At 38.1% G+C, this 26,270-nt stretch overlaps 1 protein-coding gene across 1 annotated transcript in view; it reads left to right on the forward strand.

Moving 5' to 3' along the window:
• Positions 1 to 5,747: 5,747 nt before the first annotated feature.
• b4galnt4a (beta-1,4-N-acetyl-galactosaminyltransferase 4a) overlaps positions 5,748 to 26,270 on the forward strand; it is a 185,524-nt gene continuing 165,001 nt past the window's right edge. The window contains exon 1 of the mRNA XM_087796670.1: positions 5,748 to 6,689. Coding sequence (XP_087652796.1) covers positions 6,548 to 6,689 — 142 coding nt within the window. The 5' untranslated portion in view covers positions 5,748 to 6,547. The remainder of the gene's footprint in view (positions 6,690 to 26,270) is intronic.

Genomic DNA, 26,270 nt, shown 5'->3' on the forward strand with positions numbered 1-26,270 from the left:
AAGATGTTAACTCCTTCTGATGTTCAATGGGACGGCGCGCAATTTAAATTTCACCTTCGAGCATAAAGGGCCATCTCTGCAGTGAGGGCGGCTAAATGATCTGGACAGGATGAAGGAGCCAAAACTTCTTAATCCCTGTGACATTCTTGCTCAGATCCCTCATCAAAGCTGGAAAGCTGCTGCGCTGAAGGAACAAAGTTGACGAAGGACGAATAATGAATAGCATAGCAGATGAAGACTGACAAAGGAGACATGATGGAAGAGGGAAAAGGGTTTGGTTAAAGAGGATGTTCTTCACTTTCATTATTATTACTGTATTCTCCCCACTATAAGGCGCACTTAAAAGCCTTTAAATTTCTCAAAAAATGACAGTGTGCCTTATAATCCGGGGTGACTTATATATGAACATTACCTGGCGGGTGACTTGTTTACAAACACTTTCATGACTGTGCACTGACTGAGCCGACACGCCGTGGGCGGAATTACATCATTGCACCGTCACAGGGTGGGATTTACGACGCACGTCACATCATAGCGGACGTCTATTGAGTAAGATTACTGTCACCGTTTTGAGTGTGTCTTGGTTGTTTTACACTCAAAACATTTTTTCCGTGCGCACTCAACCAGTCATACACTTGCGTTCAACATGTCATACACTCGCGCTCTAGCTGTCATACACGCACTCAACTTCGCGGCTGCTCGTTCAACATTTATGTGCTCACAACACTTGTCTCATGCGCTGCTGCTTGAAGCGTTTTAAAAATCATTTTAACATTGTTACCATGAGAGTGAACGAAGTTGTCAGAACGCTTAATAAAGTTTGACTTTATCTGACTGTTTGTTGACATTCCCTTTAGCACAGCTTTATCTAGTGGATGCATAACGCAACCCTAGTCAAACGTTTGACTATATTTTATTCTATGCGCCTTATAATCCGGTGCGCCTTATTTATGAAAACAGTTCTAAAATAGGCCATTCATTGAAGGTGCACCTAATAGTGTCCTGAAAATACGGTATTATTATTATTCATTATTCTATCACTTCTGGAACGCTTTCTTAACACCATCTAGATTTTCTTGGTATGACTCCAGAGCCAAACTTTGACAGACATTTTGGGTTTTCTTCCAGGCACCAGCCGGGGTTTGTCTGGGTTGTTTTCTTTTGCTTCACTTTTCACCTTACTCGGCTGCACGTCTCCTTCCGTCTGAGTCATGCAGCTGGTCCCTGGAGGTTCAGGTGAGTCATTCTGCAGGCCATAAAAAGACGTGATACCTTCAGGCTGTTGTTTAAAGAAATTTCTGTTCAAGCATCTTGATTCTATGAAACGACCATCATTTCTAGATACAGGCTTTGGAAGTAGATCAGGACATTTGTTTGGTCAAACAGGAACACAAGGGCATTCAATTAGACTTTCCCTTTCTTTTTTACCTCTATTTAGGTTAATCCTTTCGGTTTTAAAAACACTGTACCTAACCTTCTGCTTGATTCATGACGCTTTTCTGCTACACAGTTCCAGCCCAATACGACTTGATTAAACATAAGCTGGACAACTGGCAGGGCAGTCATAACATAGCACCACAAAACTTGGAAGCAATGGTGTACTTACCAGACACAAAATCTGGAACTCATCTACAGACAAAAGAAGAACTTTCCTAACCGAAAATCAGAGAACTACCCTCTACTCCTACTACTCCTGAAGTCATTCTATGACTCAGTAGTGGCCTCTGCCATCTTCAACGGTGTGGTCTGCTGGGGGAGCAGCATGACAGCAAAGGATAGGGCTAAACTGGACAGCCTTATTAAGAAGGGCGGTTACGTCCTAGGGCGCCCCCTGGATCCTGTGGAGGAAGTGTCTGGGAGGAGGATACAGAGCAAGCTGGCCTCCATGAGAAAGAACTTATCTCACCCTCTCCAGCACACACTGAGGGCATTGAGGAGCTCCATCAGTGATAGGATGCTCCATCCCCGGTGTGTGAGGGAGAGGTACCGCAGGTCCTTCCTCCCTGCTGCCATCAGACTCCACAACAAGAACACACCAAGATAATTATTTAACTGCACCTTTCTTGTTATATTTGTAAATATGATTGTGTATATAATATAGTGCAGATTTATTTTCTATTCTATTTAGATTTTTTCTTTTCTTTTTAATATTTTATTTCTGGGTGTTTTATTTTTTGGCATATTGCTGTTGTTAAACCGAATTTCCCCTCGCGGGACAATAAAGGATTCTGATTCTGATTCTGATAGAGTCCAGTCCAGTTCTTTCTTTTATTCTGTAATGCCACCACAAAAAAATGATATATTAAGAGGAAAACACTGTCAACATGAGCTAAAAGCAGGAAAGCTTATGAAGTTAAAACAGACAATAAAACCTTTTTCTTGAAGGATCTGCTTTGGCAACATAAAACACAGACCTGACTACATAATAAGGACAGTGATTTGATTCCAGAGAATGATGTTGGATGTGACTGGGTTGTGTCTCGGACGCCTGCCTGCACTCGGATGAAAGAAATACCAGAAACTTTGACAGCCTCAATGAAATGAAAGTCTTTTTTTTTTTCTGCCCGCAGTCAGAAACAACCAATTGAGATGATGAAACATGAAAAAACTAACGAAGCGAGAAAAATAAGGTAAGAAAGGATGAAGACTTCTTAATCGCACACTTTTCAGCTCAGACGTTGTGATGTAATAAACGTCGTCATCCTTGCAACAGCCTCAGCCAGGTGAACTGTTTCTTTGTAAACTTCACTCACCTGTTTTTTTTTAATGCGGCCCAGACAAATACTCCGGCGTTCATTATTTGCTCTGAAGATTACATTATTAATCCATGTATACCGAGGATTACGGCGGGATTGATGCAGACTCTTCTACTGGGCCGAATTGAGGTCAAATTATTATACACCAGGTTTGTGTTCTTTGATCCATCTGTTAGATGCATAGCATAGATTATCGGATACATATAGAACCAAACGAAAGGAAACCCCTATTCCTACATTATAAAAAATATTTTTTATGGGTTATCCTGTGTCACTGCAGTGCTGTAAAAGTCTGTTGCACCATTGCCAGATTGCTGCATGTGCATTTGTTTATAAAAAAAGATAAAAGCTCCTTTTTCAGTTTTTTTTTTAACTTCTCTTTGGTAAAATCTCTCAGTACTTATTAGGGGTCTTACAAAATACCGACAGACTTGTATATTACGATTTTATATTTATTTTACAATACTGTACATTTATTTTACAGCACTGTATTGGCATCTTCTTTATTTTTATGAATTTTGTCTTGTTATCTTACAAGTCATATTTTATTTCTTACCAAAGTTATTTTATGGTTTATATTTTGGTAATGCATGAATACGATAAAATTGTTTGGATTTTATATTTGAAATTAACATGTTAACGTTCATAGCATTAGTTCATTTCCGTTTTGCATTTAAACTTCTGGCCGCTAGATGGCAGCAGTCATCACGTCATCAGTAGCTAAAGGAAGAATGAATTCCTGCGTGGTCCCGGCAATGACTGAGGATATGAGGATACACTTGACTCCAGCAGCTTTTAAAGCTCATGTTAGGACATATTTTGATTAAATAAGTTACGACTTTGTGGTCTGTAAATTCTGCAAAACCAGAGTCAAGTACTTAACAATACTACAAATATCTCCTTCATACAGTATCCGAATATATCGTATCGTTGACCCCTGTATCGTGATACGTATCTCATCAACACATTCTTGATAATACACAACACTCACATGTTACATGAGACTCAGACTCTTCGTATTGGTCGCCTAACCAAAATTGTGTAGCAAAAAGCATTTTAAGATTATATCACGAGAGATCTACTGTAATTCGACATTCAAAGTTAAACCAATTATTACTGAAAATATGATTGTTTTTTCTGTATTGTTGCTTTAAGAAACAGATTTGTAATAAAGGATGATTCCAAATGAATATGATGTTGACGAGATAACAAAATCAGCTTCATGTCATCTTAGTGATACAACTAGATTTAAAGATTTAAATAATATAACAGTTGCAAAAACATCCATAAATAAAACTTTTAATACTTTGAAATAATCAATACACCATCACTATTTTCCCTGCAATCTCTGCACCACAGCTGGCAGGGGATTTCTTTTTTTCTTTCAAACTGTCAACAGCTGTTTAAATATCCCTTGAATGGATTTGGAGCCACAATTTATTTCAGACATGAGTAAACACCTGCTCGACCCAACAGATCTCTGCAGCTCCGTCTACGATTCAGTGAGTCGGCCTTCAGCTACTTAACTCCTCATCTGTGAAACCGACTTCCTCACATAATTTCGTTTTTTAAAGTATTACTATGTCTGGTGTTTTCCAGGGCATTTAGAATAGATTGGTCAGATTTTCTGCTTAAAATGGGAGGAGGCCCCAGGGCACACCAAGGACCAAAACCTTGGTCTACCTCCAGAAGATTTAACAAAGAACCATCTTTATTAAAAAGTGATTGACAGAAACAATATATGATGGAAAAAAAAGCTGTCATGACATGTCTCATAACTATAACCTAAAGTTTTTTGTTTATAATTCTGGATTTAAGTTGATCTAACACTTTATAGTTGAAGTAAAATGTGTATATTTGCCCTTTTGTTGAGAACCTATTGCAAATGAAGAATAGTCACAATCCCTTCTTTTCTTTAACCAGAAGGTGGCAGCACTTATGCCCATGGCCCGCATCTTCTTATTCATATATATATATATATATATATATATATATATATTTAATTGAACCTCTGTCATACTACCCAACGTATTTGTTATAAGTAACTATATACTTTTTTTGGCGGGGGGGAATTCTGGATCACAAATCCTTATACAAGAGATACATTCATGTCCAATGAGTTTCAATGAAGTAACTGTGAAAGGTGTTGGTGTAAAGACCATTTTAACCAGACGCGTCGCCCAGTTTGACCAGTTAATCCAGACCTGGGATTAACCTCTCTGACCCTCTCTGCGGCTCGCGTGAGGTCAAAATAGTAATTTTTAAACCGAACACTTGGATCACTATCTAACACCTTTTATTAAAAGTTAAAATCTACATATAACTTATTAAAAATATTTTTCTTTTTTCCATCTTTGCCTCATTTTATGGGTATATGCTCTTATAAACTGAACTGAACTGAATTATATGGTAATGCTTATATATCATATTTTTCGAATGCAAAGTATATATGTACAAAAAAAGCAATATTACACAATTATTTTATTGCACAATAACCCTTTTTTTGCACTTCATGCGTTTATTATAAAAAGTTAAATTAGTGCAAGTAATACCGATTTGTTTTTCTCTTTAGAATTTTAAAATGAAGTAATAATGTATTTATAAAACGAGAGTATATAATGTGGCCCCCAATTATATTTAATTTCCCACACCTGAACCAAAAAGATGAAATGAAACGATAAACCAAACAGAGTTTTATTTCCTCCTTCTCATGCGGGAAAACGACATCAAACTCTTAATTCTGGGCCATTTCAAAGCTGATCATCAGCGTTGATCTCAGTGGGATGGAGTCCGGAGAAGCAAAAACCTGAACCAAGTTTCCATTGGACGGAGGACGGGAACCAGTAACCAAGCAACGGAGCGAGCGGCCAGGCTCCGGTCACGCCCCTCCCACCCATCCCCTGCCTCGTGATTGGCCGCGGCTGCTGTCGCTCAGCCTCCTTTTCGCGTTAGGTTGCCCTGCACCGTTCAGATGTTCAATTGATGGGCGTCCTGAGCTCCGTGGACGAGGAGATCCTTTTTCGCTCTACAAAAAAAAAACGGTTCATCGCTCGTTCCCGCATCTTAGCTCGGTGCTTCCGGTGTGTGGTGGGGGGTGCAGGACCACGCGGGTGGAAGATGCTGCTGAGGCGTGGACTACAAAAAAAAAAAACCTCCTCATGACAGGGACAACAACACGGCGAGCGTGACCTCCTCTTGGTGGACTTTTCCTTCTTGTTAGGTACCAGGAGCACATGGCTGAAGACTCTCCTCTTTTTTTTAACTCACTGTTTTTTTTCTTTTTCTTCTTCCTCTCCTCCTCTTCTCCCCCCCTCCGTGGGGGTGATGCGTTCACTGACAGCTGCTGGCCCCTCCTCTCCCGGGACTACAATAAAAACACGCTCCATCTGACTCTCCATCCCAGGCTTGCTGGTCTCCCCGAGAAGAAGAAGATGCTCCACATGGCCACCCTCCTCCTCGACACCTAGTGTTGCACCAGTGAAGCTGCGAGGGATTTACGCAGATTATCACCGGACTGCTATTTTTTTTTCCTCCTGATCTTTCCTCTACTTGTGTTGATCCGATCCGTCTTTTCCCTGCTGGAGGGTTTTGGGGGTGGTGGTGATGGTGGGGGGGCGAGTCATGAGCAGGTCCCAGGAAGAGGAGACCCCAGACTCGCCGGGAGGCTCCTGTGGATGAGACGCGACGCGCGCGCGGTCGAAGACTTTTTTTCTTTTCTTTTTCTTTCTTTCTTCTCGGATCTTTACGCGTGACTTTTCTCAGCCCGACGACCGGAGGATGTCCGAGCCAGGATGCTGCGGTTCCCCGTGAAGAAGATCCGGAAGCAGTTTAAGCTCCTGCTGCTGCTGGTGCTGCTCACCTCCGCCGTGTGGTTCACCTACCTGCACATCAACCAGGGCAAGACCATCAAACTGCACTTCAACTACGGGAAAGGTCGGTGGTTCTTTTTTCCCCAAAACTTTTTTTCTTTTCACCTCTTGGCTCCATCACTTTTAAACCTAAAGCTATGAAACAAATAAACAAGCTGATCATCCGTGGATCAGCTAAATATGTTGATATTATTATATTATTCTTTTTTCAAATTCCCACATAAAACCCACCCAAACTCAAATTTATATTCACTTGAATATTATTGATCCCTAAAAAAATCGTTCAACAAAAACCCTTTAGTCATATTTAGAGACTAGTAATTCATATTAATAACCAATAATAGTTTCTTTCTAAATGTATGTTCGACCTGACAAAAGCCACATGAATACAGTCAAAGATCTGCTCCAAGTGTCGTTAAAAATAGGTTGAAAAATAAATGAATCATGATTTAAGTTAAATAAATAGAAACGACAACCAGATTCTTCTCGAATCGACTCTTATTTTCTTTTCATCCCCAGAGCAGCGTAATGATCATCTATCTTCTACTGTCTTGATCCAAGTTCCTGGAGCTGGACGTGTTTATCAACTTTCATTTTCTTTTTTAATCTAATAAGAAAGCAAATTTACCCCCCATTTATTTTTTTAAATAATCAGTTCAATCTTTCTGAAAAGGGCAATAAATACACACGAAAAAAGACAAAAGCAAAGAACAAAGGGAAACAAAAAAAACACTATAGTCATATTTAGAGTGTAGTAATGAATACAAAGTAAAAATGTTAAAGTTAAATAAATATACATCCTGCTGGGCATCAACACAGCCTTTACTGTGAGCTTGTATTGTGATCTCCAGAGCAGATCATATACATCATCTATATTTTACCGTCTTGATCCAGTTCCAGAAGGTCCTTCTCTGACCCTCAGATGTCGTAAGTTAAATCTTGCCAGGGACCAAAATGTTACTCATATCCAATACGTACATTTATTGACATTCCTGTCTTCAAGTGTAGAAGTGGAAAACGTAGTGACATTTTTTTCACTAGAATAATAAAGTTTTCAAACATGATCCATAAAAAAACATAATTTATTTAAGATGTTGACTTAAAAAAACAGCCTGTTGAACGTCAACGCTTCTATGTTGATGTTTGATGACAACATCTATTAAGGGTTTTCCAGTTATTGCTTCCCTTTTAACTAGTATTTCATGTGGTTTTGAATCAAATATCAGCAGGGCAGGGCTGGATTTGTCCCACATGACTTTAATTTGACACTATTCGATTAACATTGCTTGCAATTTATCTGTTAAAACGACAACACAATCCTTACAGACTGGCATCTCCTGTCTCTTTACGAGGCTGAGAAGAATCACGTATAAATCTGAGTTACGGTTTCAACACCAGGCTTCAACTTGAGGTCGGAAGAAAACGTCTTGTGGTCTTTTCGTGTCGAAGAAAGTTGAAGTTATTGAAGCTGTGGATCGTGATGTGGTCAATTGGTTTGGTCTGACGATGATGATTTAATGGTTGTAAAAGCCATTAAAAAATAGAGAAAAATGTGTATTTATTAAATGATTTAATAGCAGATTGTATTGATATTGAAGATATTTTTATTGAATGTTGTGCAAAATGCCACTCGACAATCATTTTGTTCACTTTAATGAGACAACATCTGAGTGGAAAACGAGCCTTTGAAAGATTATTATGGGATTATTAAAGGCTGGATCACAGTGTTATGACACACGTCTTCCTCTTAAAGTTAATCATCGGGTCAAATATCTTCGCACACACACACTCCAGCGATTGAAATTAGCCTAATAGGCTCATGTCAGATGTGACAACCCTTCGCTTGGCTTTTAACAAAACCGATTTGAGAAGCTTGCCCCCCCCCCCCCCCGTGCCATGAAGAGTGAGACGACGGCGAAAAAGGGAAGTGCGTCTCATAAATTAACAAAAGCTTCCTTCTCCGGGGCTGAAGTAAAGAGCGCGGTGGTCGGACTCAGATCCAGCTGAGAGGCCGGGGGGCCGCCGCCTCCAACATAAATAATCAAAGAGCTTTTCACGACGGCGGCGGCTTCAGAGGTCACGGGTTTTTTCGGGGAAAAGTATCGGCCGTGCTACCGGACACATCCCCACCTGAGGGCTGCCACGCGTGGGTTTATCCCGGCGCTCTGGATGGGAATGCTGTTTTAAGTCGGATAAATAGTTGATAAAAGGTTGTCTACTTGCGGGGGGGGGGGGTGATGTAATGCTCAGCCCCGGCTTGTGTCTTGCTCAAGAGCAAGGGTAGCGCTGCAGCTGTCTGTGTAAAGTGATACATGCTGATTATGAAGCTGTCCTTGAGCAACACTCGCACACCACCGACACACACAAGTCCGTCCAATAGGGGATCATTTGATTGTCCCTGATCTTTGCAACTGGGTTTCCCCCCCAGCAGCTCAGTCCATCATGTTTTGGGACCAGTCTTGCCTTGAATAACGTATGTCATAAACTGTATTTCCATGATCATTCCTTCCATCATCATCATGCCTGGAATACTAAGCTACTGCCTGAAGGGTTTTTCCTCAGCAAGTCTTGCATTAAGAATCTTCAAATGTTCCGATGGACGGCGGGAAACCATATTTTTTTTTTTTTATAGTATGGCTCATCCCAGTGACGATATTGCAAACCTATTAAGAAGGACATTTTGAAGTCCCTCGTTTATCAGACAAATGCAAATGCGGTCCATGGCAAAGTTGTGTTCCACAAGATGGCAGTAACACTATTCTCACGCTAGGGGGAGCCAGACGCAACAAATCCAAGCTTTTTTTTGCAACTTTAACTGTAGGGGATTATAAAAAGGTTAAGCCGTAAAGAGATGTTTTCTAGAGCAAAGCTGGGCGATGCATTTACCTCAAAGAATAATTGTTGTGAAGTTATTACTTTACAAAGTTCTCCCGCGTCTGAAATCTGGGCGAACGAGAGGTTACGAGAGCAAAGTCCATTATGGTGTTATAATGGCTTCACTCCTCCTCCAGTCAGCTGTAATCACCCCCCGCTTTGTTTGTACAACAAGCCCCTTGGAGGTGGAGACTCCCAGGATTGATGACACAAGGTGACAAACCTTGATATCTGACCAATCACAGCAGAGTGGGTTATGGTTAACACAATTTCATCTCCTGAAAAAAGTGGTTTCAGTGGGCGAGGCTTAAACACATTTTCGAATGTAAATATTTCAATGAAAATAGAGTTTTGTACAAACAGACGCATACTGATGAAACAATAGACTCCAATATCTATTGTAGACACACTTAAATCAACCCATTAGTTGAACTTTAATGGCTAAATTATACTTAACTGTTGAGCCAAAAGTCAAGAGAAAATTGGACTAAAACCCAAAGAAATTGTCCATAGAATCAAGTGGGGTTAAGAAAAAGATAATCAAATGTTGCATAAGTACTGTATCAAAGTACTGTATGTGTTTTTATTTGTATACAAATCTCAAAATACACTATGCTGAAAAAAAATCCAAGTATGAAATGGATGAAAATGGTTTCGATTTCTTCCAGTAAATTTTTCTGCAGCTTCTTCTGGTGTAGATTCTCAGGACTCTCGGTCAAAGTCTGAGCAAGTAATGTTTGATCTTGAATTGTAACTAGTGATTACATTCAAGGTCAAAGGTTTTGTTTTATTTTGGGAAAAAAACAAACAATTCCTGTTGAGATTATTATTGAGTTTATAAGAGTAAATCTAATCCACGGATGTCACGATATTAATCTAGTATTTAAAGACAAAGGTTAGTTTTCAGCTACAGATTTATCCCCCAAAAAAAAAAAGGTCAAATAAACGCGAGTCCGAAGTAGGTCGAACTCAAACTGGTGCACAAAGAAATCCATGTAACGCTCCATGGCTTTCCTCCTATAACGTGAACATACATGGTAATCCAGGATCTATTGCTTGGGCTTTTGTGTAACCGAGCTGACGGCGCGTTCGCACATAAGAGCACCGAGGTGGACGTAATAAAAGGTCAGTGTCAGTCCAGGCAGGATTTACTCAGCCTGTGTAATTCTGCTGCCAGCAGTGTTGATTTTGTGTTAACCACTCGCTCTTTACACGGATCAAACGCTCCGATATTTTTTTTTTCCCCGAGCCGCGTTTTTTTTTTTATTTCAAGATGTCCGCCGCCTCTGCCGCTCGTCTACCGTGGCCCCGTCTCGGCGTCTAATTGACCCGTTTCCATTTAGCAGGCGACTGAGCAGGTCAACTCATTTAACCTCTTATGAATAACGGTGTCTCCGGCGGTGCCCGGGCCTCCTAAGTGAGATGCAGGAAGTGAGGACGTAGGAAGCGTCTGAATGTGTGGCGCTTTATTTTTCGACTCTGGTCATGGAGGTGGTGCAGGAAAACGGTAGTTCAATTCCGGGGAGGATCAGTCGCTTTCTGAAAACATGTTTACACCATAAATAAAAGGTGTTTCCACCAAATTCATGGAACATTCCTTCATGATAACTTCTTCATTTTCTATTTTTATGCACTGAATAATAAAAGTTGGGCTTAATTACTTGATTACGTCTTTGCAAATAACTATATAAAGTAATTAAAAAATACTTTGAATGATATCTTCATTTTTTTACACTTGACTAACATTTATACAACTTTTTTCGTAGTTCATTGAAGTAATTTATTTCTTCTAGCGTGGGGTCTAAATGTTTCTGTTCAGTTTCATTTTACAAATGATCATCCGACAAATGCATATTTTCTAACGCCTCCACCGCCTCACGCCTTCAAATAAATCCTTCCTTTGTTTGGTCTCAGCTTCATCTGAGGTGATGAGAATGTTTCATGTTATGCAGTTGCCGCGAAAGATTGAATCTGTAAAACTGAAAACTTTGATGCTTTTGAGCAGAAAACAACATGAATTGACAAAAGAAATATTTGATAAATAAAGAGAACATTTTTCTCTCTTCTAGAACTTTGACGTATTGAATCACAAAATGAATTATTGAGCAGGAATAAACCCCGGGTGCTCAACACATTCAATGGCCTTTTATAACACTGGCTTCAGAGGATATATTTATTTTTTTATTTTTTTATTTTTACATTTAATCTTATATCACATTTAGATCAAAACATATTTGAGTTTTGTTCCATTTGATTTTTTTTATTGAGCAGTGATACCTTATTTTTATATATACTGTATATATATATATATATATATAGAGATATTTTTAAGTGAAATTCATTTTAGAATTTCATGTACCTAGGTGTCCTCAGCAGGATTTTAAGTCATAATATCTGCTCATCTTTTAAAAAATTTGACAAGCCTGCTCTAAACTAAATCTAGAAAAAAAATCTAGCAAAATTCAGAAATGATGAAGCTTTAAAAATTATATTAGCTTTAAAAATCAGATAAATATGAATAAAAGTAGTTTCCATTTCAGTTATCTATAATTTTGAATCTAATCATTTCAACTGTCTAAAATAATAATTTGAGATAATAAAGAATTGAAAAAAAGTATTACTAGTGTGGGGAAAAAAAACTGGCAACAAACATTTTTATGATTTGGATTTTAAAATAACTAAAATTAGAAAAACCTCCATTTTATTCTTTTTTAAAAAAGTAAATTATTTCAAGACCTGGAGTCACTCTTTAACAGACTGGTGTCCTGTTCAGGGTGTCCCCTGCCTCTCGCCCTATGATACTGGGATAGGCTCCAGTCTCCCCGCGACCCCGACCCCGGGATAAAGCGGTAGACAATGAATGAATGAATTGATGAGTAACTTTCGAATCTTCATCCATCCACTTGCTCACTGTGCTGATGATTGACAAGACACAAAGTTTTTTTTTGTTTTTGATTCACAATCGTCTCATTAAACAGCCTCATTGAAATGGACCGTCGTCGGCCAGTAAGTTATTCATCTCAGACAGAAGCTGCGTAATGGAACGATGATGAGCACTTTCACTCGTGAATTCTGACGAAATAAATATTCACAGCGGTTCTGAGTGGATTAAGGTCGTTTCAGGCATTTTGGGGATGAGGAAAATGGTTCAAGGTCAAGTTCATATCACTATAATTTTATTCATTAAATGCTCAATTTTGACCCAGGATGTAAGGATAATAATGTTTAGATTACTTTGCAGTGAAACTTAAAATGAGAAAATGTAATCCACACTACAATCAATAGAACATAAATATTATTATTTATTCTTTAGACTCCATCTTTGACACAATTTCTTATGTAAAACAGTATTTTCTTCCCAATATTTAATTTTTTAATTGTTATGACAATGTTTTAAGTCTAATTTATGGTCTTCCTTATTACTTATAATTTAATATATAATATATAGACAGTTTAGAAAAAAGTAAACCACCCTTATTTACTTTCTTTAATTTATTTTAATCATGTTTTTAATTATGAAAAGGAATCATAGTTTAGGCCTGACATTTAGATGCTGTCTTGTTTTGAAATAAGCTAAATAAGATTTTTTTGTATCATTAAATCAATATTTAATTACAATAAAATATAAATAAAACAGATTTTTAAATAGAGATATATATTTTTTATTATAATAAGTAAATATAGAAAAAAAATACAAGATGTTTTATTTAATTTTATTCAATACATATTGAATTATTTGAATTAAATAAATAGATTATACTGGAAAAGGGCTGCAGGATTTTTTAGATCGTGCCTTAGGTAAGTACAAAATAAACAAACAAAAAAAAAAGAATTGTTTACAATAATAAGCCTGGTTTCAAACTGTGTAATATAATTTGCTAGAAAATTAAACAAAAACATTGTGACATGAAGTGACTTTCTTTAATTCACAGTTTTACGGTTAAAGGTGTTTTGACAGAGCGTGTTCATGGCTGTATAATTGCATCGTTTTCACAGTCGACACGTCTTGTTGAGCCGCGATTTGAATAAGGCAATGTTTTCGTCGGGCAGTGAAGCTCTGCATATTCCATGAGTGGCACATTTATGTGGCCACCCTGTTGCACAACAGCCTCCCTGTTTCCCGGCATCAACAGGTCCAGTGAGGAGGAGGAGGAGGAGGAGGAGGCTGGCGGCTAAATACAGGCCTCTATTGATTAGCTGACTGCAGAGGTGCTCGCATACCTTCTCACACTCGTGAAGCACACATCGTCCAGTCACTGTTTGAAGAGGAAGTGGGGAAAGTCTCGGGAGTGTGGACAGATTGGCCGCCCCGGTTGCCCAGGGAGACGGCATATGGGAGATGAATGTGTGGTGCTGGGGTGCTTGGAATTTTTTTTCGGTTTTAGTGTGAAAGAATTTTGACGTGAAGTCTTTTCAGTTTCATGATTTATCAGTATAATGAAGGTAGAAGTTCACTCTGACGTGGATTTAGACCATAATAAAAGGAAGGTTCTGATGGAAAACATACAAACAAATGTAGACTCAGGGATCGCGACGACTAGTCGTGTTGAAGATGGTTGAACATTTGTGTGAAGCTCATTTACAGAAAAGATTGTCTCTGTTCACCTCGACCCTGAGACTACACAAGGGATTCCACAAACCCATTTGTTGTCGGGTCTTCGGGTCGCCTTGACCCTGAGATAACACAAGGGATACCACCAGCACATTTGTTGTCAGGCTTGGGTCACCTTAACCCTGAGATAACAAAAGGGATACCACAAACACATTTGTTGTCGGGCCTTCAGGTCACCGTGACCCTGAGATAACACAAGGAATACCACCAACAAATTTGTTGTCGGGCTACGGGTCACCTTTACCCTGAGATTACACAAGGGATACGGCAAACACATTTGTTGTCAGGCCGTCAGGTCACCTTGACCCTGAGATAACACAAGGGATGCGGCAAACACATTTGTTGTCAGGCCGTCAGGTCACCTTGACCCTGAGATAACACAAGGAATACCACAAACACATTTGTTGTCAAGCATTCGGGTTACCTTGACCCTGAGATAACACCAGGGATACCACCAACACATTTGTTGCCCCGCCTTCCGGTCACCTTGACCCTGAGATAACACAAGGGATACCACCAACACATTTGTTTTGAGGCCTTCGGGTCACCTTGAACCTGAGATAACACAAGGGTTAAGGGCATATTCTAGTGTTAAGTAGTAAAAAAGGTAATTAATTAACCCCTATCCGTAATTAGTCGAATTAATGACTCAATTTCCAATATTACCTTAAATCATTTGAGGAAAAACATAAAGTCAATTATTGTTTTGTAAATAATTAAACGGATGATAAACAGATAAAACATCAGGTCTATATAAAGTACTATAAGTTAACGCTTTAAAAAAACAAGTATTGTAAGATTCACCACAACAATCAAAATCCACTCCAGGATTTTACTAAAACTATTCCACAGAAAATACAACAAGGCTCAGTTAAAAATACAACAAGGCTCAGTTAATAAACAATAAAAAATTCAATGAGTTTGATCAAAAAGACAAAGTAGTAATTTTGCTGTAATAAATGTCCCGATAATTTGACACCCCTCATTTTAGCAGCTGCTATCACCAGATTTATTTTCTCTTACTTGCCTGTGTATTCATTTTCCTGATGAAAATTTGAAGCTCAATAAATCTTCATCAGAGCTCGCCAGTAAATATGCGCTGCCCTCGCCCGGCACTCTAAAAATATGTATTTGGGTCAAAGTACTTTTAATGACTCATAAACAAGTTATTAGCTTGACTTTTAGACAGTAATTGCCTTCATGAGGAGAAGGGAAATGAGGACAGCGGTGCTGACCCGCCTGTGAAGATGCGTTCGTGGTCGGAGAACTTCACCGGTCGATTTACACCGTCGTATACACCTGAGGAAATATCGATACACGGGAATATCACAATGTAGTACTGGGAGGTACAATATCTGCATCAATTTAAAATAAAATGTATATATATTTTTGTTGGCTTTTAAATGTATCTATTCATATTTTATCCTCATCATAGTTATTTTATAGATTTTATTTTTAAAACAAGTCATTCGATTTATATTTACAATTAACATGCAGATATACTCAGCGTTTGTTCATTTTTTTGTAAGTAAGTAAGTAAGTAATTTTTATTTATATAGCGCTTTTCCAGACCAGGGTCACAAAGCGCTTAAACAAATAAAAACAATATTCAATAAAGAATATACTTTAAAGATCAAGATAAAACTGATAACACAAAAGACTGACTTTGTGTTGTTATTAAACTTCCGGTCGCTCGTTGGCAGGAGTGCCTCTGCAAGATCCCGGCATTGACTGAGGACAAGAGAATACAGTCGACTCCAGCAGCTTTTAAAGTAGTAGTTTTGGACATATTTTGGTTTCAAAACTAATGTAAGCAGCTACGACTTCGTCAAGAATCATGCGTCTGAAATTCTGCAACACCAGAGAAAAAGTACTTGACAATACTACAACGCAATAGCAATATATCGGATTGTTGCCCCTGTATTGTGATTCTTAGCGTATCTTGCCAATTCATACCCCTAATGTCCATGTGTCACATGTTGTAGTCACCTCTCTTTACTGACGTAATTTCCATTTAAAGTCAAGTTTCATATATTTAGTCAGATGATTCCGTTTAGTCCCATTTTCCACAGATAAAAAACTGGTGAGGTCACCAATAGCCTTAATTTAATTTACTTTGTCCAAGACACAGGCCTGAGTGGTATGCTAGTTCGTAGTGAAAAGCGGAATTGTTTTTGGTAGTCATAGGAATTTTCACATAACCGTGATACGAGTGTATGGCCCTGCTGCGGGAACGTGTTTCAGGTGGGACCCATTTCACTGTCGCGCACAGACAAACGGCGGGTGCGCATTGAAATTACGCCAACAAATGGTTGTTTAGCTAAAGAATTTACAGACGCATAATTCTTGACGAAGTCGTAGCTGCTTTCATTAGTTTTGAAACCAAAATATGTCCAAATACCAGCTTTAGGAGCTGCTGGAGTCGACCGTATCCCCTTGTCCTCAGTCAGTGCCGGGATCATGCAGAGGAACTCCTGCCACGTAGCGACCACTAGTTTAATTACAACACAAAAAATGAACAAACGCAGAGTGTATCTGCATGTTAATTGTAACTATAAATTGAATTACTTAGTTTTTTTAAATACTATTTTAAAATAAAAACTATAAAATAACATTTGAAAGTCAGATTCGTGCCCCGACTTCTCACAACTCCGTCTGCGAGGTACGTGTTCGGTCAAATGACGCGTATTTGTTCCGTCAACAGTCGTATTATCACTGTTACTACTGTTATCTCACTGTTTAAAAGGTTATTATTTAATAACTTCATAATAAGTTGCACATGATTAATACTTTAAATAACATTTAGTTTAAAAAAATGTTTAAAATATGTTCAAAACATATCATTACCATCAACATAATCAAATCGAATTCTTAAGTATTTACCGCCCGCCATGTAGCAAAACACGATTGTAGAAACACTTTTAAAATTTGGTGTTTTAAAGAAAGTTCTGGCAATGACTAAGCATGAGAGGATACAGTCGACAGTTTGGGCTTATTTTCGTTGTTTAAAAAAAAAAAAGAAAGACAAACACCAGAGTCAAGTTCTTGGACAGTACTACAAATATATCCTACAGTATCAATATGTGTCGTGTCGTTGTCCATGTATCGCGATGCGTATTGTATCGCCCGATTCTTTCCGATACACAGTCTTAGTCATAAACCCTTCTTTGTTTTGCCGACTGGATGTGATTCCGCCCACTTGAACCTCTGATGGAACAGAGCAATTTTAAACTTAAAAAAAAAAAGGAACAGACAAATGATGTCCCACTGAAAGCAATCTCTGCTGGTCTTGTTTTATATCAAGTTACTTTCTAAACTAGGGGGACTCGTGCAGACCTGTGGAGAGAGAGAGAGAGAGACGCTCGCCCGAGACTCTAAATCATTTTGAGTTATGGATTTTCTAGCTTCTCGCTAATGCCATGATTTATACGCCGCTCGCGCGTCTCTGTTTGGCCGAGGCCGACGGGTAATATTTCTGATGTTGCACATTTCAATCAAGATTGAAGTTACGGCGGAGGATTTTCTTTTCTTTTTTTTTTTTCATCCCCGTGATCATGAAATGGAATCTCTTCGTCTGGCTCTGCCGTCCGAAAATATTGACTTAAAATACGATCCAGCTGTGTTTCTTAAGAGTCGTTTAATAAGAAACCGAGTGTTTGGGGTTTAGAGTCGTATTTAAAGGTCAGCGTCGGATCGGTGTTGTCCTGAAGAGCGGGCGATGGACGGACGGTCCATCTGCTCGGCTGGCTTATCTGACCGATTCCAAATCCCTTTGTGTTTCATCCCAGTGTGTGGATGAAAATGCGGTCCTGGGCTCACTTTAGATGGAGTTGGGACAACAGAGGGATTAAGAGTCGAATAATCCACGATTTCTTTCATCGTAGACGTCCCTATTTTCGTCGTCATTATCGCTTCTGTATGAAAATAGAAGATCGTTTAAAGCAGCAGGATTGTTTCGTTGGTATTTTTGTACTAAAATAACTTGTGATGACGCATCGACTTAAAACTACTTGAATGACTCGTACACCGTGACTTGAGGTGTTTTGTGTGATTTTTTTATATTCACTGTAAAAGTTCTTGGGGATGGTGTGAACATGCTACATATCGCGCTGATTGTGCGATTTTTTAATTTTAATCATTCATTCAATTAAATGTATAAAAGCCAGTCATTCAATTTTATAGCTTTAAAAACAACGCACATAAAATACCTTCAATTGTCTCAAATATCAGAATCAGAAAATGTTATATTATATAGGATAATAAATGGTCTTCGTTTTACTTTTTTCAAGGATTACATGCTATATTTTTTATTCTATTAGTTGGGAATGGAAGGACATTTGTGATAATGAACACTAATAGTAACAAATAAGTCTATAGAACTATTGTCTACTACTAAGGACTATAGTTCTGTACTGTACTCTGGATGCTCTCGGTAGGAAGAGTGTTAAAGAGTGAATGTTCGTGACGGACTGAGGCCACTTTTAATTCCAAACCAAATGCTTTAATCTCAGTCTCACTTTGAAACGTGTCCATTTTGAAAGTCGTTGTAACAGAAGTGAAGTACCTGTGCAGCCCAGTCCCTCGTAGCGCTCAGCAACAAAAAAAAACAACCCAAAACGTAACATAAATCGCCAGAAAAGTCCAATTTATGCCCTGTGATGATGGGTCAGTGCAAGTTGAAAAAGAAACCAGTATTGAATGTGTGGGTGGAACTGGTACTTGAAACATTAGGCATCAAGGAATCTCACTGTAAAGGGTATTAAACTACATTTATAAGTATGTTTATAATCATGATAGCAGTATTATTAATCATTTTATTAACAATAGTAGTTTGGGTTTATTGCTGCGGTGTGTTTCCATACATAAACACTAAAAAATAATAACTATACTATTACTATACTACTATCTCTTAGTTCTTAAGATTATGATTAAGATAAACCTATAATATAAAGTATTTATGATTCCGTTTCTCACACTATTTGATTCTACCTTTCATTCATTCATTCATTGTCTGGGCCTTCTACCTTTTATGTATTTAAAAAAACAATATTTTTAATCATTATTTTTGTATTACTTTTGACTGCTTATGAAATGTTGGTAGAAACTGATTTAGTTTCAAAAGCATTTCTTACATTTTTCTTTTAAAAAGATTTAACTAAATGGTTCACTTCATTTTTTTGTCATTATTCACTTTTTATTGACCATTATGAGTCATTTTTTCATTAATGTAACATAAAGTTTGCTCATAACAGGTCATTAAACGTCGATTAAATGAGATAGATTCGCCCTTGATGTGGTTTTTAATTGTTGTTTATTTACAACCTGATGCATTTGAAAGGCTTCAGCATCAAGCTCTGCTTTGGTAGTGTTTTGGCATCACTTTCATGAGAGCATTAAGCATTTACCTGCAGCAGTCGTATTTTTCCCTACCGTGTTTTTCATAACAATAACAGGTCTCCTTAAATCTGACTCCAACCGTCATGTTGATAATACCTGTGATGCAAATATTTTCTGTCCTCGGAGTCATTTTTATTCATTTTATTTTTATTAATATGTATCGGGGCGAAGAAGAGGACGACCATCAATGACCAAAATTGATGGTCATTAAATGATGAATTTAGTAGAAGCTTTAAAGGAACATAACACTTAAAATACGCATATTTTCACCTGAAGAATTTAGTCTCTGTGTTTCCGAACGTTTTTTCTTTTTTTGATTCCTCTCAAAATGCGATTTGTAGCCCGGTTCTGGCGGCGGCGTGCACTTTAGCCTCCGTGTTTAGCCATGCAGAAGAGGAAGCAGCTGAATGATGGCACTGTCTGCCCGCTGGCACGCTTCCTACAAACGAGGGAGGGAAACATGGCGGTGGGGGGGGCAGAGGGAGGATAGAACAGGGCCAGAAGAAGGGCAGTCTTCTCACGCAACAGGTGGGATGCTGAGCAGGATGCATCAGGGGAGGAAGCGACTTACAATACCGCAGCCCCCCGAGCGATGGATCAGTGTCCGCCCTGTCTTTATGTGCCGAGCTGCGTAGGTTCTCCATGAGAAAGAAAATAAAAATGGATTAAAAATATTTGAAGGTATTGAGTTTTTAATACATTTCAGACAAATTTTAATTCCTATTTTTCTAATGTTTATCGGGATTATCCTTAAAATCATTTTTTATCCATTATGAGATAAAAAAAATAAATCGAAATGTATTTTTGTGCGATTTATAAAAGAAAGTGTAAGTGATAGATGGTTGGAAAGGTTCATTGAAATTTAACAAATAGAAATAGATCTAAAAATAATTATAATAATAATCAAATGTATCATCAAAACGCATACAATACAAATACATGTTTACAAAATGGAATACAGACATATTTATTGGTTGGTAAAATTCATTTTTTAAGATTTTAATATGCGCCACTTTCTCTGTTAATAGAACAACTAGTATTTGTTGATTTAAACAGAAGGTCTGCAGGCCAAATTCACGGCATAACTAAATCGTACGTGGCCCGAGAGATTAAAAATGCAACACATTTCAAACTTAGGAAATAACTAATAAATAAAAGATGTTGATTTAAATGCGTCCCAAACATGTTATTTTGTCTCCGCCTTAGTGTTTTAACAATCTTTCCAAAAAGACTTTAAATAAAATGGTTTGTGTTGGTGGTAGAAATTAATTTGATGAATCCATTTTGTTGTGTTCCATGAATCAAAAGGGAAAACATTAGTTTCGGGTTAATTTTTCTTATCATTATTGAGTTTTCGGTCTTTGACTTCAATTCTCTTGTTGAATCATCTTGTTTGAAACAATTAACTGTATTGTAATGTGATTACTTTTTAATTAGTAGTGGGTTTTTTCCCTCTCCTTGTAACCATTTAATGTGAATTAAATACAAAAAAAGCAGCTTTTAAATCCATCACGAGTCCAATTAAAGCAGCAGGGACTCGTGAAAACGGCATCTTGTCTTTGACAATCATCGCAGACGCTGCGGAGGCCCCGTCAGTGGGCGGAGATCAGATAACGAGAATTGACCACCAGGATGAGTGAGAAGACCCTAATTCAGAGTGACGGACGTCACCAGAGACGCCGACGATCCCCGGGATCCATCCGTCCTTTCGGAGCTCAGACCTGATTACACTTCATTGTGTTAGTGGGGGAGGGAGCGAGGGGTTCTTCTCGACGTCTGGGCTCTCGGTATCACACTCTGGTGTTGTGTTACAGTAAGCGATCCAGACCTTGCAGGATTTCAATCAATCATCAAAGAGTGCGTCTGCTCGCTCTCCCGCTGCTCAGAATGAGCTTTCTGTCGTGGCGCTCAATGGAGGAAAAAAAAAAGGTCACCTCGGCTGGAGGCCATGCCGACTCCCAACAGAAGCAGAGGCGGCGTTTGAATAGACGGACCCGGGGTCCTGTGAACTTTAGGACGCTTTACTTTGTGGTCACATTCACTCACAAGCGTCACAAAAATCAAAAGGTTAGTTCACGGAAAAAGTGATTTTCTCTCATCTTCTACTCGCCCTCATGTCGACTTCGGTCGGGAGAAGAAATCATGAACAAGAGCTGGAAGCTCCTCTGCATGTTCTACCAGTCTGTGGTGGCCAGTGTCATGTTCTATGCTGTGGTGTGTTGGGGTGGAAATGTGTCCAAGAGGAGTGTCAACAGGTTGGACAGGTTGATCAGGAGGGCTGGCTCTGTGGTTGGAATGAAGCTGGACTCACTGGTGACAGTTGCTGAGAGGAGATCACTGAACAAACTACTGTCCATCATGGATGATGACAGTCATCCTCTCAACACTGTCATCAGTGAGCAGAGAAGCAGAATGAGTGCACGAATGCTCCTACCCAGGTGCAAAACAAATAGACTCAGGGACTCATTCATCCCTCGGGCTATTAAATTGTACAATTCTGAGTTCGGGGGCAGGAGTGGAGTGAAAGTATCTGGATGTTATGTTCTATGTTAGTCTTTGTATCCTTTGTCTTTGTTGTTTTTCTTTGACCTATGTTCTTTGTCTTTATCTTTAGACTTAGATTGTATCATCTTGTTCTTCCTCTTATGTTCTTTTCTTATTTTATTTTTTATGTAATATTTTTTATTGTTTATGAAAAATTGCTGGCTATTGGTAAAAACAATTTCCCGAAGGAGACCTCAAGAGGGATCAATAAAGTTTTACCTTACCTTACCTTTTTTCTTCGTCCAAAAAGACACTTAAAAAACATCTAAATACCTCCATACTGCGCGTCTGTAACGTCCATCTTGTATCGAAGCCTCGACATGAAAAGAATTGTTCTGAAAACAAAATGAAACGAGTATATTTTAAGATAGATGTAGCATGTGCGCTGACACCAACACAGGCGTGAACCAAATATAGACTTGTTTTATTTACTCTCAGAAACAATTTCTCACGTGAAAATGGACGTGCAGAAGACGAGCAGTACGGACGTATTTGGATGTTTTTAAGTGTCATTTTGGACGAAGTAAACTGAGCCCCCTGTTTACAACCATCATATGGACTTATATTTTTACCTATAACTCCAAAAATGAAAATAATCCCAAACCTTAGTCGACATGAGGGCGAGGAGACGAGGAGAAACGAGTGAAATTTGAATTTTGGGTGAACTATTACTTAAGCTTCAAGAAGAGGAGCTTATGCCATTTTTCTTTTATTTGATTTATATTTTGTTGTTTAATACATTATTTTTGTGGTTTGACTGAGAATTTGGGCCGATTCTATTGGTTTTATTTATTGTTATAAATCTTTTCGATCTTAACAATATAATCAAAGCAATAAAAAGCTTCTAAACAACATTTGTTGGTGAACTTCAAACTTGTGATACTTCTTTCTAGATTTATATAATAACAGAGAAGTACTACAGAACCTCACAGAGAAATACCACCGGGCCTCAATAGTAACGTGCTTTGCTCAATAATAATACAACAGCCCTTTGCCTGGTAATACTACCTTGCCTTGCATAGTAATCGTATACCGCCTCGAAGAGAATTACTACACAGCCTTGCATAGTTATATTACAGGGCCTCGGGAAGTATTACTACAGCTCCTTGTGGAGTAATAATTTACAGCCTCTCAGAGTAATACTACAGCTCCTTGTGGAGTTATACCAACATGCCTTACAGAGTAATACTACACAGCCTCGCATAGCAATACATAGGCAATACGTACATGTAGTAATTCTACCATGACTTACTGAATAATATAATAGCGCTTTGCTTAGTAATACTACCTTGTCTCATGGAGTAATACTGTACATCATAACAGAGTTATACTAAAGCGCTTTGTGTAGTAATACTACGTAATACTAGTATGTTGCTATACTACCGTACCTTGTGTAGTTGTAATGCTACATTGTTTTTGGCGAAGTAATACTACATTGCCGCGTAGTAATACTACATTGTTTTTGGCGAAGTAATACTACCTTGCCTCGCGTAGTAATACTACCGCTTTTTTTGTGTAGTAATACTACCTTGTTTCCCGTAGTAATACTACCTTGCTTCGCGTAGTAATACTACCGTGCTTAGAGTTAGGCCCCTTCAAAGCGCAGACCCCAAGAGCACAAAAAATTATTTGGTCCAATATATTTTCTTTTATATGATATTGTTTGTATTTTTTAACACATACAAGGTTCAGATATTTTTCCACTGTTAACCTGAAAATGTTGCTTCTTTTGTGTTATTATTCAAGTATTTAATTATTTTTATTGTCGAATAACTGTTCAATCTTTTGTGTATTTGTAAGTTTAACGGCTGCCCTTGCTCTGCCTACACACATAAAAAAAAAACATAGACGAGAAATGAAGGGCCTCAGGATACCTTGTCACGGTCCACAAAGGGCCCGCGAGCCTAAAGTTTGTTCTAGAGGCATTTCAGGAGCAAATGAAAGGTCATGTCGACGGATTATTGCTACCGTTCAATAACCTCTTAATTAAGCCACCGCTTTTTATTCAGCCTGTGATTCTTTTTTTTCGCGCCGCATTTTCCCGGGAAATTGATCAAAGCGCCAGTCGACCTAAATATCCAGCCGCTATTGATGTTCGTCACGATAAATTTAGGATCGGAAACACGCTCAACGTTGTTCTTTGAAGCCTCATCGAAGCAGATTGTTGAAGACTTCCAACATGACTGTCACCTTTGCTACATTATCAAAAAAAACCTTCACGAATTACACTTGTAAGAGATTTAGGAAACAAAGGGAGTCAGAATGTATGAAGTCTGAGGGAACAATTTGTCAATAATTGCTGCGGTTTTGCTGCTTCCACGCGTCAACCGTCAAAATTACAACTAAATTCCTTATAGCTTGTTGGTTAACAATCGAATTTAGTTTAAGGGTGTTAAATAACCAGTTCTGGTTCTTGTTTTCTCCATTTCATCATCAATCAAGTATTTGTGGAAGAACAACATGTTTTAAATGATGGGGAAATGGATAAAATAATAATAAAAAACAATAATGAATCAAATAAAATAAAAATGAGTACTTAAGCCATTGTAGAAATGCAACTGCCATCTCCAAACCTAATGTTGTTAAGCAGTTTGGTGGTTAGTGCTACTAGGTGAGTCATCACTATTAAAAAATATGACTAAAAATTGTCGAAATGTTACATAGCGGTGCTTTAAAAATACTATACCTACAATGTGTATTTTTCTCAATGACTCTGGAAGGCACTACACTTTTCAGAAGGAGATACGGGGTTGATCAAACCATTTTCCTTAGTATGTCGTATTATGAGTATTATGCCTTTTTGTTGAGCGTGCAGTTATAAATTTTGAGCACCTGAGAATATGTTTTGCGCGCACGTAAGTGGCAGTTTGCATGTCATTTTTACTCCAGCAAAAAATAAAGTGGTTTGAGCAAACAAAAATCTCTTTTACGTTCAATAAATCTCACTTTGCGCATGCTTTGCGACTGTTTTCTTTTAAGTCAACTTCTACACACCCAACCAACAACAGCTACCGGAGAAAGCTTGTTTCTGATTGGCTGTTTGGTGTCATACGACAAACAACGTGCCGGGAAAAGTGTTGCATTCAAAGGTTTCTGAACATTAAACCGCTCACTTCAGCCAGCAAGAAAAAGATGTCAACTGTTTGATGATTTTTTGTTTGCTCCAGCCACATAATTTTTTGCTGGAGTAAAAATGACATGCAAACTGTCACTTTTGTGCGTGCAAAACATATTCTCAGGTGCTCAAAATTTCGAACTGCTCGCTCAACAATTAGGCACAGACAAAACGCCATACGTAAGCGGGGACCCTTTTGATTAAAAAACTAAACGTTAAAAAATCTTAATAAAAAAAGCAATATATGTATTTTTTTTGCACCTAAATTAAGAGACTTGGGCTTAGGCTTAGTGACATTTTTTGCCAAAAGTTTATATAAATAGGAATTTGTAAAACAATTAAAAGAGTCAAGAAGATCTTTAATTAATATGGTTATCTCATATCTCAAACAATTTAATTTTTTTTTTTTTAGAATAAGGACACACTCTTTTTTTATTTTTATTTTATTTTATTTTTATTATTACTGTATGTTTACATTCATTTTGGTCCACATTTTATTTTATTTTTTAATATTTTTATTTGTATCATTAACTGTATGTTTACATTCATTTTTATCCACATTTTATTTTATTTTTTAAAATATTTTTATTTGTATCATTAACTGTATTTTTACTTTTATTTTGGTCCAGATTTTCTTTGGTCTAATTTCTCTGCTCATAAAAAAAAACTATAATTTTGATTAGAATTGTTGGTATAGTATTTTATTTGTGCTACGTTAAAAACATTTATTTAAGTGATTTTGATCTGAAAATGAAAAACCAACATGAAGACAACTTGAATATTAGAGGCGCTTGAACCCCCAGATGGGAGACACAGTTCCCTTGAATACTTTTGCTGAAGTAAACATTCTAATAAAATGTTTAAATCATTAAAAAAGTGACCATCAGCAACTTTACAAAGCTTGACAAAACCCTGGGTTGTCTCCGTATGTGTCCTCACCTTGATGCCTCCAGGCACTCTGGTTTCCTCCCACAATCCCAAACCCACAGCGGTTGGATTTGTGCCTCCACATTTCCGCGCAGGTGTGCGTCCGAGCGCGCTTTGATGCTGCGACAGCGTGAACTGTCCATTATAGCCGCACGCCGTGACCCCGGTCTGCTGGG

The sequence above is a fragment of the Callionymus lyra genome, chromosome 8 (genome assembly GCF_982586985.1).
Source record: "Callionymus lyra chromosome 8, fCalLyr1.hap1.1, whole genome shotgun sequence".
In the NCBI taxonomy this organism is placed as follows: Eukaryota; Metazoa; Chordata; class Actinopteri; order Syngnathiformes; family Callionymidae; genus Callionymus; species Callionymus lyra.